This window comes from Macadamia integrifolia, unplaced genomic scaffold (genome assembly GCF_013358625.1).
Source record: "Macadamia integrifolia cultivar HAES 741 unplaced genomic scaffold, SCU_Mint_v3 scaffold1043, whole genome shotgun sequence".
NCBI lineage: Eukaryota > Viridiplantae > Streptophyta > Magnoliopsida > Proteales > Proteaceae > Macadamia > Macadamia integrifolia.
Window position 1 is genome coordinate 161,083 of NW_024868062.1, and position 19,601 is coordinate 180,683.

The 19,601-nt window shown below is 43.4% G+C and overlaps 1 protein-coding gene across 1 annotated transcript in view; it reads left to right on the top strand.

The window, feature by feature from the left end:
- Positions 1–978: 978 nt before the first annotated feature.
- The window catches only part of LOC122062466, a 29,084-nt gene continuing 10,461 nt past the window's right edge, over positions 979–19,601 (top strand). The window contains exon 1 of the mRNA XM_042626116.1: positions 979–1,048. Coding sequence (XP_042482050.1) covers positions 979–1,048 — 70 coding nt within the window. The remainder of the gene's footprint in view (positions 1,049–19,601) is intronic.

Here is a 19,601-nt window from a genome sequence, read left to right on the forward strand (position 1 = left end):
CTTGGCTCGCACCTTCTTCTCTGCATTAGAAAGCCGTGCAACTACTGTATCTATCATTTCTGTAAGTGTTGAATGTCTCCTTGCTTTTTCAAGGAACATCAACTGCTCGGTGTAGCATTGTTCACTGGTGGCTACTTCACCTAACAATTGATCAATCTCATCAGCTTCGAGTTTGATGTCAATCAAACGATTATAAATATAAGTCATGTGCTCTGCTATATGGTTTGGTTCTCATTCCAAAGTGATCTCATATCCTTCACTATCTTCTGAATCAGAAGCTGGATCTTCCCCTTCTATGTGAATTGAGAGTGTTGACTGAATAACATCTGTGGGATCAACCATTGGGTCATCCCCGCCGATTGCATACACAGAATATCCTCCCGTATCCCTAGGTGAGCAGTACCCTGATTCATCATCATCGTCATTATGCCAAGGCCCCTGGTAATTATCCCAGTATGGATACTCATCATCACCTTGAGAACTAGAGCCATCTCCATCATTCTCTTCTTCATTGATTTCCCCTTTTCTTGATTCCTCATCTAATTCATCCTCTTCTGTGTCACTCCCTATATGGATAGGGAGGTGTACTCTTTAGTCTTACCAATGCCGTTACTGCTCTGAGAAGATCATCTGTGACTTCTTCAATCATCTCTGGGTTCCCTTTTGAGGATACAATGGGCTGAATTAGGGAAGTGGGATCACCCTCTTGACCTTCTTCTAAAGTATTCACTGATCCTGTTGATGAGGTCATCTTCGAGGAGTCTGATAGTGCAAGTATATCCTTCCAATTGTACCCGTCCATCTATCCTTCTTTTGGCTTGTACACCGAATCTTGAGAATGGGATTGGTATGAGGGTGATGAGGGATATGAGCTGGGGTGGTATAAAGGTGATGTAATGTGGGAGGTAAGATATGAAGATTGGGGGTGATAAGATGAGAAAATTCCTTCTCCTTGATAATGTGGTGAAGGTTGGTAATATGGTGGAGGTTGGTAATATGGTGGTGGTTGGTAATCTGGTGAAGGTTGGTAATCTGGTGAAGGTTGAAGGTATGGTGTGGTGGATTCTTCTGTTGATGAGGATGGATGAACCGAGGGTGACCGATCTTATGACCATTCTTTTGACAATTCCTTCCTTTGGGGAATCCTCATGGCTCTGGCTCTTTGACTCATAAGTCTCCTGTAAGCGCGGGTATTCATGTGATTCTTTCGAGCTCGGGTTTCAATGAGTTGGGTGGGATCACTCTCTGTTGCTTCTTCATCCAGATTGTTCACATGATTGAGGAGTGGATTGGTGTTGACATTGGGAGGTTGCTTGACCTTAACTTCAATGGTCTCATTGTCTACCAAATCCTAGATAGCATGTTGTAGACATAAACATCTTTCAATATTGTGCCCCTTCTAAGTGTGGTAAGCACAATATTCATGATCCCTATACCAAGCTGGAGGAGGGTTGCTGATCACTCTTAGAGCCACTTTCCTTAGCAATCCTTGTTTCTTTAGCTTTTTATACACTACTGTCACGAGCATTCCCAAATCAGTAAACTGCCTTCTTGGATAAGGAGCCTTCTGGGAGGGTGCATCTACTTATATCACAAATGGTTGTGAAGGAGTGATAGAAGAAACTGACTATTGGACCTTACCTACCACATTGGTTTTGGGACCCTTTCCCCATCCAAATCTAGTGTGCTTGTCTGCATCCTGGGAGGATCCTTGATATTGGGCTTCTCTCATAATTCTATTTTCCACAGTGTGCCGGTGGCTATTAGGGTATCAAAAGTCTGTAGATGTTGGTAGTAGAGGACATCATAATAAGTCTTTGATAAATTCTCAATCAACATCTCCACTTGCTCTGCTTCTAAAGGTCGATCTACCATCTTGGTGGCCTTATCCCTAAACCTCATCAAGAAGGCGGTGAATGCTTATCTAGGCTGTTGTCTCAACATCTCAAGCTCTCAACGTTTCACATCCACTTTGGTATTGTACGAATACTGCTTGGTAAAGGCTTTCACCACTGTTGTCCAATTTTGAGTTTGGGCGGTCCTAACTGCGTAAGCCATCTCAGTGCAGGTCCTAATAGGGTTAACATGAAGGCTTGCCCCATCTAGTTGTCCTCAAGTTTCCATGACCTGGCGATGCTGAGAAAGACTTTGAGATGAGTCTTGGGGTCCCCTGACCCATCAAACCTGTCGGTTTGCCACTTGATCTTCTTGGGAATCCTGGCCCTAGAAAAGAAACTCATTTCATCTGAATCCACTATTTTCTTTTTTGAACTCTTCCCCATTCGAAGCATATTTTTCAATTTTTCTAACTGCTCTCTAACTTTTCTTTCTCTCTCCGTTTCTAGTGGTTCCATCCGGATGTGTGTTGTAAACTCTTCTTCCTCGTCTTCAATCACTACCCTAGGAGGAGGACCCTGGAGTAGGTTCCTCATTGACCATTTGGACGGTTAGGTGAGACTCCTCTCTGACCGGTTGGCTTAACTTACTCTGATTCTCCTGAGAAAACTCAGGAAGAGTTTCTACAATGACCCATAGGTCCATTCTGATCCAACTCTCCAGTGGCTTATACTGGTTCAGCCCTGGGAGAGTTCTGAAGTGCATGCAATATCTGGGCTATTCCTTTCTTGACTTTGGCCATCTCTGTCTGCAAAGTCTCTACGGGATGGACCCATGCTTGCTCAGGTGATTCAGGGTTGTGTGGATCCATGCTAATTGGGTTGTAATCACTTGGTGGTAGACAATCTTGGAGAGACGATGAGGGTGACATTGGACTTAGGCGAGTTAACTATTACCCTAACGTGTCCAAATGGACCACGAAGAATACTTGAGGTGTGGAATTGTGTCTAAACCAAAAATGGATTATTTTAGGATTCTTGAGTTCCTAACCCCTTGTTCACACATTCACTAGATTAACAACCAATAATCCATCCAAAGTTAGTCCACTTGGTGATAGGGAGTGGATAGGGGTTGATGCCCCTAGTCCACTCAATGCCATAAGCGGGAGATTCATGCAAATGACTTGACCAGAACATCCCTATTAATACATTATTTACCAATAAAGTCATGCTTTCCTTAATCTTATCCGACTAGGTGACTTTCCTCTTAGTTTCCTCGGGTCTTTTAGATAATTTGACATTTTTTGGGACTTTAACGGAAGTCAGCCCGGATCGCATATGTCAAATCATCCATTTTTCATTTCTAAGGAGGAAGGACACCTTTTATCCGAAACCCACTTAGGAGAACATTTCTTTATTACTAGAACATATCATAGGAATATTCCTTTTTAAGACCGTAAACAAATTCTACAGATCAGCTTGTGGTATTCCTAGTGTTCTTCATCTATTTCCTACATGATGCGAGTATATAGTGGATGCAATAGAACCGACAAGGCTTCCTTGACAGGATCTATATACGCAAGGTACATGATCCTTTTGATATACCTGTGGGTATGAGATCAAGGGGGTGACTTCCTTACCCATTACTCGTGACTACACATGAGGTTAAGCAACTGGCCTTGGGGTGGTGGAACCGTGAGTGATTGTGTGTAAAAGTATAATGCGGGAATATCATTGTTCGATCTCAGAACGTTATAAAGTGCACAGACCTCCCCGAGGGTACTGGCATAAATACAAACATCCTCACCATTTAAAATACCCCACACCCTTATACAGGAAGTGGCTACCATTTGTGTGATACCCTACTTTTTAAACTCGGTCTAATTACACGGTCGACCCGGTTTAACCATGCAGGACCAGAACCAAAGAGGGTTAAGGTGGGTTCCTTATGGACCATGATAGCAAGGGTGACTTTAAACACAGGTTGGCCAGACAAGTCTGAGTCAGTGCCAGAGGAGACAGGTGTACCCAAGCCGTGCACATGCACGTATCATAAGGCCATGTACTGATAATGCTGGTATATAGCCGTATCCTAAAGCACATACGTATAATATACTGTGTGCCGAGAGTCGAATTCCGTGAAAATCTCACTTGTTGGCCAATTTTTGGCCCTTAGATGGCGGTCACAGGTGGGCGCATCCGCCCACCTGAGTGACCCACCCATGTGGTTACTAGTGGTTTTAATAAGGTATAAATAGTATTATTATATTTTTTATTTTCTCATTTATTACATTAAGAGGTTTGGTGAGAAGAGTAAAGAGAAGAGAGAATAGAAGGGAGCAAAGAGAATGTAGAAGAAGAAAGGAGAAGGAAGAGGAAGAAGAAATGGATTTAAGCGACACCAAGGTTTGATCTTCCCATTCCGACGCCGGAAGAGTGATCCCCAACACGAGATCTACGATTGGAGGTGAGCAAAAGCTATGTTTAGTAAACTTTGACCAAACCCAAGTAAAACCCTTGATTTGGGAAGAGCTCCTTGAGATCTTGTAAATCCCCATTGAGATGATGAATCTAAGGTTTAATAGATGGTTTATGTGTTGATTTTGAAGGGTTTGAAGAAGTGTTTACAAGGTTGGAGAAGCATTGGTGATTTATTGAGCTAAGAAGTGATTTTGGGGTTTTGAAAGAAGTTCTTGAGAAAAGAAGGTAGGATGGCTTCTCAATCCTCAAATCTAACTTAGATCTAGGTTAGAATCATTTTATAAGACCTTGAATGTGCTGAAAATGGGATCGAAAAAGCCCCATTTGATTCCCCAATGGTCGAAAAAAGTTTCAAGGAAAAAGGTATTTTTTCCCCTCACAGGTGGGCTGAGACCGGTGGGCCGAACTGGCAGCCGGAGGGCGCCCGTCTGAGAGGGCAGGCCCTCGACCCCCACTGGTGGGCCGATCGATGGGCCGATTGGTGGGCCGACCTACCCGCCGATCATGACCGGTGGGCCGACCTACCCGCAGGTCATGATCGCCCCTCGGTTCCCACCAATAGGCCAGGACCAGCGGGCCGACCGGTGGGCCTACCCACCCACCCACCGATGATGATCGGTGGGTCGTGACAGGTGCGCTGTCCAACCCACCTGAGAGGCCCCCAATGTGATTTTTGTGTCCAAATGGACCCAAAACGGTCGTGCAACCTTCTTTTATGATTCTAAACATGATTTTGTCATCAAATCTTGTTAGTTTTGACCCCAAAGTGGTTAAATACTAACTCCATTCACTTATGTTAGGTTTACCGAAATTTACGTTTCTCGCGTCGGATCTCACCCATACCGGGCGTGAGTCTTTGTACACGACAGGTAAGTGGGGAGACGACGTTTGGCTTTACCTTAAGGCTTATTGTGCATCATTCAATTGTATCTAGATTAGCCATGTCATCATACAAATTATGTGTAGCTTAGTCATCCTCATATGATTATGACATGTGTGTGGTGTTTTACTTTCTCCATGCTAAATGATTGATGTGCTTATGTGATGAATGATGGGATCACTGTGCATGATGCATTATTAGACTAGAAGTCGTAGTCGGCTTGGAAATGATTGCATTGGTGGCCTGTGGAATGGGACGCGATGGCACTATGCAATCGTACTATGTCATATAGGAGCATGCGGTTTAGGATTATCATCTTCCAGTGCTACGACCGTTCCCAACAGGGGTTGAGGTGTTGGGTTATCACTTGGGGGGAAGTAGTGGTCATGGGTGTCGGGTCACTGTGGCGGTTAGACATACGCCCGACTGGTCTTTAGGATAGTCGGCAACCTCGGTGGTATATTCAAGAAGGCCAATTGTACTGCTTTTAAATTGCTGGAGTCAGCACCTTTACTTTCTGTCATTTACTTTTATGTTGAGAGCCGGTAGTCGGCGTGCTTTACTTTTCCGAGTACTCACGGTGGGTCTTCTCCAATAGCCCTATGGGCGTATCGCGGGATGGAGTTCGTGGCTCGTACCCGGAGTATACGCGCACTGTGGTTGTAGTAGCACTAAACCGAAGACCTAGTAATGTTTAGGTGGATGAGGTTTAAAATGAATTGCATAGCATGTACTGCATATGGATGTGATTGCTGTGTGGATTGTTGGGTGGTCCTTTTCACTTACTGAGCTAGTGAGCTCATCCCACGTGTATACCTCTTTTAGATGATTTTGCAGGTCACCCGCTTGAAGGTCAAGGGTCGGGCCCCACAGTTGAGTTTTCCAATGAGGATTGGTGGGTCTCCGAGGAGTATGAGCACTACACAGATTGCTCGTGCGAGGGTTGTGCTGTGGGACCACAGTATTGACGCCGTACAAACTTTTACTTTTTGATTCTTTTGATGACCACTTTTTATGTACTTGATACGTGAATTGTTATTCTTTTTGTGTAAATATTAGGCCTGCGGGCCCACATGTATTTATCTATATACTACAATTTGGGTATCAAGTATATTGGGGTATTTATAGGTAAATTAAGTCTTTCACTGAACTTTGAACATTATTTTAGATGTGTGTATGCTGGGGTTGGGTACTGTATCAGATGATCTTGGCAGGTTTGGGTTAACCGGAGTTAACCCGATCACCGGTCTGGTTCTGTACGAACGGGGTGTGACAGCGGTGGTATCAAAATGTGATGCTTTATCCACTCACAGCATACCATTTGGACCCCATATAATCTATAATAGGAAATGGGATTGGGTAAATGTAAAAACTTTAAAGAGTTAAAAGCCAAAGAGAGAAAAAAAATGGTTGCATTTAATTATTGCATTTCATGGCATGCATTAGAAAAGGTTTACTTGGAATAAATAAAAGATTTGTTATTTGATTTTATAACCCATCGAGTACGAATTTAACGAAATTTCGGCAGCATAATGACGCTAAAACAAGATTTCCCAAAATTTTCACACACAAGCACCTGATAGACAACATATATATATATATACCAGTAAGCTTAATTGATAAAGGCTAACTAATGATGCTACAACTAAATTACAATAAGTTATCAAGCATACAAAACTAACCACAAGTCACCAATCATCACTACACCATACTAGCAAGTCCAATTACAGAGAAGAGAAAAGTACAAGGAAATATAATAATATAGACAACATAGAGACAAGTAAAAAAGGCTGATTTAGACGGGCGAGCTAAGTCCTTAGAGACCCTCGTCATCGTCTAACTCTACTCCTCCATCCCTCCTAGGCCTTCATCTAACATTGAGCCGACGGTCGTAGTAATCAAACCTTGAGTTCACTAGTTGTACGTCCCTCCGAAGTCGAGAAAAATCCGCTGAAATAGCATTGGCCGTTGTGTCTAAATTCTCACCCAATTTTAGGAAGGAATTCTCTAATGCAGTCTGCCTTTCTAAGATGTTTTCCTCTCTGGTAGCACTTTCATCTAGTCTTCTCAGAAGCTGATCTTGCCCATCTTTCAAGGCCCTCGTAGTAGCCATCATACTCTCAAAGTCAAAAGCACCACTCTCATGTGGCGGGGCTCTATGCTATGGGCCTGCAGCCCTCGCCAAGTCAGGATCAGCACCTCTCGAATCAAGAGGCTCCTCTTCGAGGATATCCTCGTCCAGAAAGTCCTCTTCCTCGAACTAAGGAACATAATCTTCATCCTCCTCACTAACTTCCTCCTCCATGGGAACATCCTCCCTATGGGCATTCCTCCTGTCCCTACCTCTTTGAGCTCCTGCCCTCTGAGGTACATCCATAAGAGCTTGGAGACCCATCCTCAGTAGGTTTCCCCTGTCAAATTTATCCGCTGGAATCTTTTCCTCCTCACCACTCAAATCCACCCTAAAGAACTCAAAGATCCTGGTGAGGATCTTACCATATGGGAAACCTCCGTCCTCGGGGTGTGAGGTATGATGCTCCATGGTCTTAAGTATGATGTAGGGCAAGCATAAGTGCTCGGCACCTCCCTCCAAGGCCTTATAGATGCAGAAGGCTATGTAGGCCGCCATGAAGCCTACTTGGTTCCGGTGACCTCCTTTAGGGAGCAAATTAAACTGAACCAAGCGAGCAAATACACAAACCTCTAGGTAAAATGTCGTCTCAGAATCCGGACACTCCTTGCTACCACAGATGGTCTCGTAAATGTGGTCCTGCGTCTCTGAGCTTGAGGATGGGCCCACGTGCTTACTTCTTGGGGGACTGTAGAATTGATGCCCAACTGACTACATGTCTAGAATACTAGCAAGGGTGTCCACAGTCAAGTGAATGTTCACCCCCTTCACCATGCTAGTGATTGAATACTCCCCATACTGGTAAGAGACCTCTAAATTACAGTAGAATCTTCGAACCAGTTGTTCATAGCATGGATGATCTATGTTAAGGATGGACTGCCAACCTAGTGCAGTAAACCTCTCGTGAAGTTGAATCTTGTGGAAATCACTGATTACCACGGTCTTCTCCATCATCACGGACCTCTTTAGAAAGGCCTGCCAGTTGGTTGTCGCCTCCAAACTTCAGAAGAGTCCCTCATCATAGTCTAAAGGATCGATAGAGGCATATCCTTGTCGCCTTGTGCGAAGGGCTGGGGAACTAGTCCCTGCACTCTTCCTCTTGGAAGTTGTGTCCTACGTCTAGTGGAAGAGAATGCGGGTTCTTTACCCTTACGAGAAGACATCCCAGTAAGAAAAGAGAAGAAATAATGATGAGTAAGGATGAGGAATAAGAAAGGAAACAAATAGATGGGTGAGCAAGCACATGTAAATGCACCTAAATACATAATGTGGATTGTGATAGAAAATGAAGTGGATAAATCATGGAGAAATGATGAGGGAGGAAGCCCCAGTTTCGGCATCATAGATCCGTTGCTTTAATTGCCATTCCTATGGGCACTATGCTAAAGACTGTCGGGTCAGACCAGCCTTACCCTCCAGTCAGCCCTCTGCATATAGACTCCCTTAACTCGGGGGAATCAACCTCAAGGAAGAATGTATGCCTTATCAGCTGAGGAAGCCGAGGCCAGCACGGAAGTGGTAGCAGGTACATTTTAATTTAAGATTTTTCTTATGTTAAATATTGATGACCTATTGTACTTATATGCATTGTTGCACTAGGTGTTCTACCTATATCAGGCATACCAGCCTATGTCTTGTTTGATTCAGGAGCTACACATTCATTCATATCTAAGAGATTTGCTGAGAAACTTGGTATGTCACCTAGGACACTAGATCATGGGATGATTGTTAGTATGCCTACTGGTAAAGTTACACAGTTGAAGGAGGTGTATGGGTCATGCCCAGTGGAAATCAGTGGGAAGGAATTGGATGCACAACTCATTAAATTCAACATGTAAAATTTTGACGTTATATTGGGCATGGATTGGTTGTCGGCCCATCGAGCTAATGTGATGTGTGCTGAAAAATTAATTAGGGTGACAAATGATGAAGGGAAAGAATTGGTATACCAAGCAGACAAAATGAAACGGGCTAAAAAGGTCCTCGTCTCTGCTCTTCAAGTAGTAAAGTTGTTGGAAAGTGGATGTTAGGGTTACTTAGCATCGGTACATAATGTTGATGCAAAGGTTACACCTCTAGAAGAGGTAAAAGTGGTTAAAGAATTTTCCGACATCTTTCCAGTTGATCTGATGCATCTACCGCCTGATAGAGAGTTGGAATTTGCCATAGACTTGATTCCTGGAGCAGCTCCAATGTCTAAAGCTCCATACAGGATGGCACCAGCCGAATTGAAGGAGTTACAGATGCAGTTGCAAGAATTATTGGAGAAGGGGTTCATTCGCCCAAGTGTTTCACCTTGGGGTGCCCCAGTATTGTTTGTCAAGAAGAAGGATGGCAACTTGCGTATGTGCATCGATTACCGGGAATTGAATAAGCTAACCATTAAGAACCGATATCCATTGCCACACATTGATGATTTGTTTGACCAACTACAAGGTGCAAAGGTATTTTCAAAGATAGACCTTAGATCAGGCTATTATCAGCTCAAGATAAAGAGCGGCGACATACCCAAGACAGCTTTCAGGACTCGGTATGGTCACTACGAGTTCCTAGTGTTATCTATTGGGTTAACCAATGCACCGGCAGCATTCATGGATTTAATGAATCGAGTATTTCATGTTGTCCTCGATAAATGGGTAATTATTTGTATTGATGACATCTTGTTCTACTCTAATACATAAGAGGAGCACACTCAACACCTGAGGATGGTGTTACAGAGGCTGAGAGAACAACAATTGTTTGCCAAATACAGTAAATATGAATTTTGGCTTAAGCAAGTTGGATTCCTGGGACACGTAGTGTCTGAGGCCGGAATCGAGGTGGATCTTGATAAGGTGAAAGCAGTAGTAGAGTGGGAAAGCCCTAAGAAAGTTACTGAAATTAGAAGTTTCTTGGGTTTGGCTGGATACTACCGGTGCTTCATTGAGAATTTTGCTTGGATCTCAGTACCAATGACTAAGTTAACCAAAAAGGGTGTGAAATTTGAATGGGTAGAGGAATGTGAGAAGAGTTTCCAAGAATTGAAGAAAAGGTTGGTGTCGGCCCCTGTGTTGACCATTCCTGAAGGCACAGGTGGAATGACAGTCTACACTGACGCTTCTAAGGTTGGGTTGGGTTGTGTTCTCATCCAACGCGATAAGGTGATAGCGTACGCATCCCGACAATTAAAGGAATATGAGAAGAACTACCCCACTCATGACTTAGAACTAGTCGCAGTCATTTTTGCCCTAAATATTTGGCGACATTATTTGTATGGGGAGAAGTGCGAGATATACAGTGATCACAAAAGCCTTAAGTACTTTTTCACCCAGAAAGATTTGAACATGAGGCAGAGGAGATGGCTCGAGCTCATGAAGGATTATGACTGCAACATTCAGTATCATCCCGGCAAGGCTAATGTAGTGGCAGATGCGCTGAGTCGGAAGGCACAGACTGTGTCACTCTCATACTTAGCAGTCAGCCCACCACTCGTACAAGAAGCGACGCTAATGGATGAAACCCTCTTATATGAAGGAGCAACCTTAGAGCTGAAACATCATCTAGAAAACCTTAAATGGTTGACTGTATCACTGGCGGCTCTACAGGTGCATCCATCTATTAGGCAAGAGGTGATAATGAAACAACCTTTGGATCCTGAATTGCAGCGGATCAGAGTTAAGATTCAAGATTGAACAATGAATGACCCTGATTTTATTTTAGCCAGCGATGGGGCATTATTGTTTCGAGGTAGGTTGTGTTTGCCCGATGATTTGGATATACAAGATAAGATAGTGCGGGAAGCACATAGCTCCGAGTACTCACTCCACCCAGGAAGTACAAAGATGTATAAGGACCTTAAACAAAATTACTGATGGCCAAGCATGAGAATCACAATAGCCCTGTATGTGATGACTTGTCTTACATGCCAAAAGGTAAAGGCTGAGAGGCATCGACCTTATGGTACTCTTCAGACACTCCCAGTACCAGACTGAAAGTGGGATAGGATTACAATGGACTTCATCACCGGACTACCATGCACACCTAAGGGGATGGATGCGATATGGGTGATAGTCGATCGGCTTATTAAGACTGCTCATTTCATTCCCATCAAGACCAAGTTCTCTATGGCCAAGTTAGCACAACTTTATATGGATAACATAGTGCGCTTGCATGGAGTGCCAGTGAGCATTGTGTCAGATAGGGATCCAAGGTTCACTTCCAGATTTTAGAAAAGCTTCCAGCATGCCTTGGGATCACAATTGAATTTGAGTACTGCTTTCCACCCACAGACTGATAGTCAGTCGGAGTGAACCATACAGATATTAGAAGACATGCTCAGGGCATGTGCAATGGAAATGTGTGGTAGCTGGGAAGAATATATACCCCTTATGGAGTTTGCCTATAACAACAGTTACCAAGCTACAATTAGGATGGCTCCATACGAGGCATTATATAATAGGAAGTGTAGAACTCCTCTGTATTGGATGAGGTAGGCAAACGCCGAATGTTAGAACCTGAAATGATATAGATGACTTGTGACAAGGTCGATGTTATTCAAGAAATGATTAAGGCAACTCAGTCACGTCAAAAGAGCTACGCAGACAACCGCAGGAAAGACATTGAGTTTCAAGCAGGAGAAAAGGTGTTTCTCAAGATTTCCCCTACAAAAGGGTTGCAAAGATTCCATAGAAAGGGTAAGTTGAGCCTGAGATATATTGGCCCATTTGAGATCTTAGCTCGGGTTGGCTCAGTAGCCTACATGCTTGCTCTGTCACCTTCTCTCGGGAATGTTCATAATGTATTCCATGTATCCATGCTGAAGTGATACGTTCACGATCCATCGCTTGTATTACCCATGGAACCAGAATATCTAGAAGCTGATATGACCTATACAGAGCAGCCAGCTGAAATCTTGGACCAAAAAGTGAAAACCCTTCGCAACCGCTCCATTTCCTTCGTAAAGGTGTGATGGGCTAATCATTCACTTAAAGAAGCATCTTGGGAGAAAGAGGAAGAAATCCAAGCCAAGTATCATAATCTTTTTTAACAACCAGGTACGCCAATTTCGAGGATGAAATTTTCAAAAAGGGAGGGTAAATGTGATACCCTACTTTTTAAATCCGGTCTAATTACACAGTCGACCCGATTTAACCATGCAGGACCCGAACCAGAGAGGGCTAAGGCTGGCTCCTTATGGACCATGATGGCAAGGGTGACTTTGAACACCAGTTGGCCAGACAAGTCCGATTCAGTGCCAGAGGACACGGGTGTACCCAAGCCGTGCACATGCACGTATCATAAGGCCATGTACAGATAATGCTGGTATGTAGCCGTATCCTAAAGCACATACGTATAATATACTGTGTGCCGAGAGTCGAATTCCATCAAAATCCCACTTGTTGGCCAATTTTCGACCCTCAGATGGGCGGTCACAGGTGGGCGCATCCGCCCACTTGAGTGACCCACCCATGTTGTTACTAGTGGTTTTAATAAGGTATAAATAGTATTATTATGTTTTTCATTTTCTCATTTATTACATTAAGAGGTTTGGTGAGAAGAGTAAAGAGGAGAGAGAAAAGAAGGGAGAAAAGAGAACGTAGAAGAAGAAAGGAGAAGGAAGAGGAAGAAGAAATGGATTTAAGTGGCGCCAAGGTTTGATCTTCCCATTCCAACGCCGGAAGAGTGATCCCTAACACGAGATCTACGATTGGAGGTGAGCAAAAGCTATGTTTCGTAAACTTTCACCAAACCTAAGTAAAACCCTTGAATTGGGAAGAGCTCCTTGAGATCTTGTAAATCCCCCTTGAGATGATGAGTCTAAGGTTTAATAGATGGTTTATGTGTTGATTTTGAAGGGTTTGAAGAAGTGTTTACAAGGTTGGAGAAGCATTGGTGATTTCTTGAGCTAAGTAGTGATTTTGGGGTTTTGAAAGAAGTTCTTGAGCAAATAAGGTAGGATGGCTTCTCAATCCTCAAATCTAACTTAGATCTAAATTAGAATCGTCTCATAAGACCTTGAATGTGTGAAAAATGGGATCAGAAAAGCCCCATTTGATTCCCCAAAGGTCGGGGAAAGTTTAAAGGAAAAAGGCATTTTTTCGCCCTCACAGGTGGGCTGAGACCGGTGGGCCGAACTGCCCGTCGGAGGGCACTCGCATGAGAGGGCAGGCCCTCGACCCCCGTCGGTGGGCTGATTGATGGGCCGACCGATAGGCCGACCTGTCCGTCGGTCATGATCGATGGGCCGACCTACCCATCAGTCATGACTACCCCTCGGTCCCCACCGACGGGCCAGAACCGGTGGGCCAACCGGTGGGTCATGACAGGTGGGCTGTCCTACCCACCCGAGAGGCCCCCAAAGTGATTTTTGTGTCCGAAACGGGCGTGCAACCTTCTTTTATGATTCTAAACATGATTTTGTCATCAAATCTTATTAGTTTTGATCCTAAAGTGGTGAAATGCTAACTCCATTCACTTATGTTAGGTTCACCAAAATTTATGTTTCTCGTGTCGGATCTCACCGGTACCGGGCGTGAGTCTTTGTACATGATAGGTAAGTGGGGAGAGGACGTTTGGCTTTACCTTAAGGCTTGTTGTGCATCATTCAATTGTATCTAGATTAGCCATGTCATCATGCAAATTATGTGTAGCATAGTCATCCTCATATGATTATGATATGTGTGTGGTGTTTTACGTTCTCCTTGCTAAATGATTGATGTGCTTATGTGATGAATGATGGGATCACTGTGCATAATGCATTATTAGACTAGACGCCGTAGTCGGCTTGGAAATGACTGCATTGGTGGTCCGTGGAATGGGACGTAGTGGCACTATGCAATCGTACTATGTCATATAGGAGCATGCGGTTTAGGATTATCATCTTCCCATGCTACGACCCTTCCCAACAGGGGTTGAGGTGTTGGGTTATCACTTGGGGGGAAGCAGTGGTCACGGGTGTCGGGTCACTGTGGCGGTTAGACATATGCCCGACTGGTCTTTAGGACAGTCGGCAACCTCGGTGGTATATTCAAGAGGGCCAATCGTACTGCTTTTAAATTGCTGGAGTCAGCACTTTTACTTTCTATCATTTACTTTTATGTTGAGAACCGATAGTCGACGTGCTTTACTTTTTCGAGTACTCACAGTGGGCCTTCTCTGACAGCCCTATGGGCGTATCATGGGATGGAGTTCGCGGCTCGTATCCAAAGTATACGCGCACTATGGTTGTAGTAGCACTAAACTGAAGACCTAGTAATGTTTAGGTGGATGAGGTTTAAAATGAATTGCATCGCATGTAGCGCATATGGATGTGATTGCTGTGTGGATTGTTGGGTGGTCCTTCTTTTCACTTACTGAGCTAGTGAGTTCATCCCACGTGCACACCTCTTTTAGATGATTTTGCAGGTCACCCGCCTGAAGGTCAAGGGTCGGTCCCCACAGTTGAGTTTCCCGATGAGGATTGGTGGGTCCCCGAGGAGTATGAGCACGGCACGGATTGCTCGTGCGAGGGCTGTGCTGCAGGACCGCAGTATTGACGTCGTACAGACTTTTACTTTTTGATTCTTCTAATGACCCCTTTTTGTGTACTTGATACGTGAATTGTTATTCTTTTTGTGTAAATATCATGCCTGCGGGTCCACATGTATTTATCTATATACTATAATTTGGGTATCAAGTATATTAGGGTATTTACAGGTAAATTAAGTCTTCCGCTAAACTTTGAACGTTATTTTAGATGTGTGTATGCTGTGGTTGGGTACTGTATCAGATGATCCTGGCAGGTTTGGGTTAACCGGAGTTAACCCGATCATCGGTCCAGTTCTGTACGAACGGGGTGTGACAATTTGCTCTCAGAGTACTCTCCATGACATGCACTGACCTCCCGAGGGTGATGGCATGACAGAGAGTCCCTCGCCAAATGATTTCACTTCGAGCACGATGCATGATGTGATTAGCGAATATAATTGCAAACATGGGGTCAGCCAAATATATTTTCAAATAGGTGTGGTGGAAAATGTTCTTGCAAATTGTAGCATCTAGAGTCAGAAGCTTGACATTTGTCCCCAGTGGAGTCGCCACTGTGAGGGTAGTGACCGAAAGATGATATCTCATTTTCCCTTTTTTTTTTTGGGAGGGGGGGGAAGGACTTGCATCCTGTCCTCTCTCCTCTCTTTCTCTTTCATAAGGGAGGGGTGTGTCGTGTGTGCTTTGCTTACGAGCCCCGCACCACTGTACCACCACTCGAAGATACGTGGAGACCTATTTTGCAAGAGTGTAAAGTTTGTCATTCTAGATAAGGATTTGATGATGGTCCAATACGGGGATCGAGATCATACAAAAGGGGTTTGGAGTCACCACCTAAGATTATGGGCCTAGAACTCAGGGGTGGGCCCAATTCCTGAAAAAAGGGCCCAAAAGTTGGTCTGGTCTGGTCTAGAGAATTAGGGTAAGTGTCAGGTTATAGAATTGGGAAGGTGTTAGGCACCCAATCTGCCCGGTTCAACCGGTCTTCCTACTAGATGTTTAAAAACGAACATTTTTCACAATTATTCTTATTCTGTATGCATAGCTAAGTTATCACACATATGTACATTGACTGATTTAAAAGATTACATATACTAAAACAAAGTCAATATAAAGTTTACATTATGCAAATTTTGGTAAGAAATTATACCTGAGCTTGACCCCCGTTTATGGTCAAGAGGGGTGGATCCCCTGGTTGATGCTAGTACAAACTGGTTTCTGGATTCTCCTGGCTCAGGGAAAGATGGTCTTGACCTCCAACTTCCTTTCTTGAGAGATGCTGACTGTGATGATATTCGGACAGAGTTCCAGCTAGGAACGGTTACTTTTAGGATTTTAATTCGAACAGAGTTTCGGCTAGGGAAGGCTATTTCCGAGCTTAGGATGAAGTGGCACTCCGACAGAGCTTTCGCTGGGGATAGGCTATGGGAGGGCTAGGCTGAGGTGACACTCTGACAGAGCTTCCGCTGGGAATGGCTTTTTTGGAAAGATTTCAAAGGCACTCGGGCAAAGTTTCCGCTAGGAACGGCTATTTTTGGAAAGAAATAGATTGACCTAAAAATGGACTGAAGATCCCCAAAGCCCCGAAGAACACTTTGTAGATCCGAATAGAACTTCGGATCTTGACAAAGATCTCTTCATAGACCTGAAGAGCCACAAGGGGGGAGGGATTTCTACTTTTGGTAAAAACCAAGAACACTCAAAGGAGGGAAGTTAAAAAAAATACTATTTTGACAAAAAATGGATTGAACTAAAAACTTAGATTGAAAATCTTCAAAGTCCCGAAGAACACTTTGAAGATCTGAAAATTCACAAAGATCGCTCCGAAGACCCCAAGAAACTCAAAGGAGGAGGGGTAGAAAGAGGGTAGAGCTTCTCTCTCTAAGGGTGGTTGTGGGGTTGTGATGTTGGTGTGTCAAACTGAAGGGAGGAGGTATTTATAAGATCCTTAAACTAATGGGGAGGGAAAGGGGAATTTCCTAGCCAATAGGAGCAAAAAGTGGGTTTTTTGGACTAATGGAAGGAAAGTATGAAAATTTGGACCAATGGGAGAGAGGGGGATTTTCTTGAGCCAATAGGGGAAAAGGCTACTTTTTCGGGCCAATAAGGTAAAAAGATTCTTTTTTGGGCCAATGGAAGGTTGCGGTGTAGGGTACGCCTAGCGGGGTAGTGTATATACACAGGTGGGTGAAGAGAGAGTATATGCACAAGTGGGTGAAGAGAGAATATGCATATGTGGGTGAAGAGATTCTCTCTTCACCCACAGGTCAGTGGAACACAAATCTCGGCCATTGACGGTGGCACACGAGGCTGGGTCGAGGTGCACGGGGCATGATAGGCACTGTTGCACAGGGCTAGCAGGCAATGTGCATGGGTGTTCAGGGAGTGGCGCATGGGTGTGTGGGTAGGGGCGCAAGGCATGCATGTGGGGGTGCACAGTCATGCACATGGGGTTGTGTGCGGGGCTGTGCTAGCCGGCTAGCTAGAGCGCGCACAAGCAATGTGATTTTTTGGGGACGATTGCGGGAGATCCAACTGTCTGATTTTGACGTATCATATATCGTTAAAATCGTATTTTCTAGTACTATCCATCTGTACAATCATCATAACCGGATTCCTTCGTATATAAAAAGTCAAAATTGGACCCTCTTCCATCTCGCGTAATTTTTTTAGGTTTTCGGATAGGTGGGAAGTTTTTTGGTATTTGGGTAGGTGGGGAATGTTTCCAGGTTTCCAGCAAGCTGGCCAGCGTGCACAGCATGCGCATGGAAAAATGTGATTTTTCGGCGACGATTACGGGAGATCCGACAGTCCGATTTTGACGTACCATATATCGTCAGAATCGTATTTCCGAGTATTATCCATCCGTATGGTCATCTTGACCGGATTCCTTCGTAAATAAAAAGTCAAAATTAGACCATCTTTTCTCCCGCGTGAGGTTTCGGGGTTTTCATGTAGGGGATGTTTTCGGGTTTTCTTAGTCAATCATCACCTTTGTTGATCAGAATCTGGAAGTCGCGTCCAATATCCGCATTTCATCATAGCCTGGGTAGGATGACAAAATTGGGTGTCTACACCCATAAACAAGGAGGGATAAATTTGTTTCCACGATGTGGCGGTGGTGGCTCTCAACCGCACCCTGTTTCTCATGAATGTGCGAGCAAGATATGCGATGAGCAATTATAGGAAGCCAAACCAACAACTAAGGATTCGATAGCAACCTAAGACAGATAAATCAACCAAAAGGGGGAAAACAAGCCTACAGTCTCAATCGAGATTGCGAAATAACATTATTTTATTCTTAGGAACAGAGAAGTGAATTATAGGATGATGTAAATAAACATTCCTAATATGTTGATAGGTATCAGTGACTGTTGGCCTTTTTAGCATCTAATAATGCAGAGTCAGTAAACTAAAGAAGAAAACGGAAAAAGAACACGAAGGTGCATTCCATGCAATACCCATACAAGAAATAGGAAAATAATAAAGGATTTAACTGTAGTGCATGAGCCATGCCACCGCATCTAACCCAACGGTCAAAGAAGCTAACAGTCAAACCAAGTTTGCCAAGGAAATCATTGCCTGCCTTCTACTCCTCCTATATAAACACTACACTGACGAACCAAGGTACCATGCAAGCTAGGCCTCTTCCTCCTCCTCCTCCTCTTCCTCATTGATCGAAGAAACTAGGTAGTAGCATTAATATTGGAAGATGAGAAAGATGATCTCTTTGGCATTTCTTCTATGGTTAATTATTCAATTGATGACCTTTGGTAGTAGTTCTGTCATGCATCGGAGTCAATTTCCTTCATCATTCATTTTTGGAACATCAACATCTTCTTATCAGGTAATAGAACATGCGAGCCTCATCAACCTCCTAGTTTTTTCTTGATCCCAACTGGCCGCGCTGACCATGGTATCATTCTCATCACACACACGCACACGCGAGAGAGAGAGAGAGAGAGAGAGAGAGAGACTACTGCACGTCAACAATGGAGTCATGTCTACCTCTTGCATTACACAACCAGATGGTAACTGAAACGTAAACCAACTATGCAGTGATTTCATTTTTGTAATAGGTGGGTGGTAGAGCCATGGAGGACTCTATACCCACATCATGAGTAAAATTTTAGCCAATATGAGAAGAGGAAGTGGCTTAAATTTATATAGATGATACTGTTTTGATGCTCTACCACAAGAATTTTATTTTATTCTATTTTATTTTTTGATTTTTTGATTTATTATTATTATTTATTTATTTATTTATTTATTTTTTTTTTTTTGAGTCACTGAGATAGTTGGCGATAAAATTTTACCACAAAGATGAATTTAGGCTTCTTTACCACTTGGGCCCATGTATTAGTCCATGGTAAATTGTGAATTGCAACACCAAGAGAAGTGTAAGACCAAAATTTTAAAATAATGTTTTTTCACATGTAAAGTTTGACTTTTGATGGGAGAGGTATTTCATATGATTGGTCTGTTTGATTTGATAATCCTTGTTACATAAACCCTTTTTTTTTTTGTAGTAGAGTAGTTCATTAGATTTCGCTTCATTAATTGTTTAGTTCAGTCTTAATTTAAGGTCATTCTCTGTAAAATGAAATTTCAATAAAAAAGAGAAGAGTCTTTATGTCTCGTTATCGAGGACCTCGTTTCAAAAAATGTGCAGTCTGGATGCTTTACCAAGATTAACTAGTAAAAGGACTAAAGTCGGAAAAGATCATAAAAACCAATCTAATTCCAGGAAAAGGTCTCAACATCGTATTTG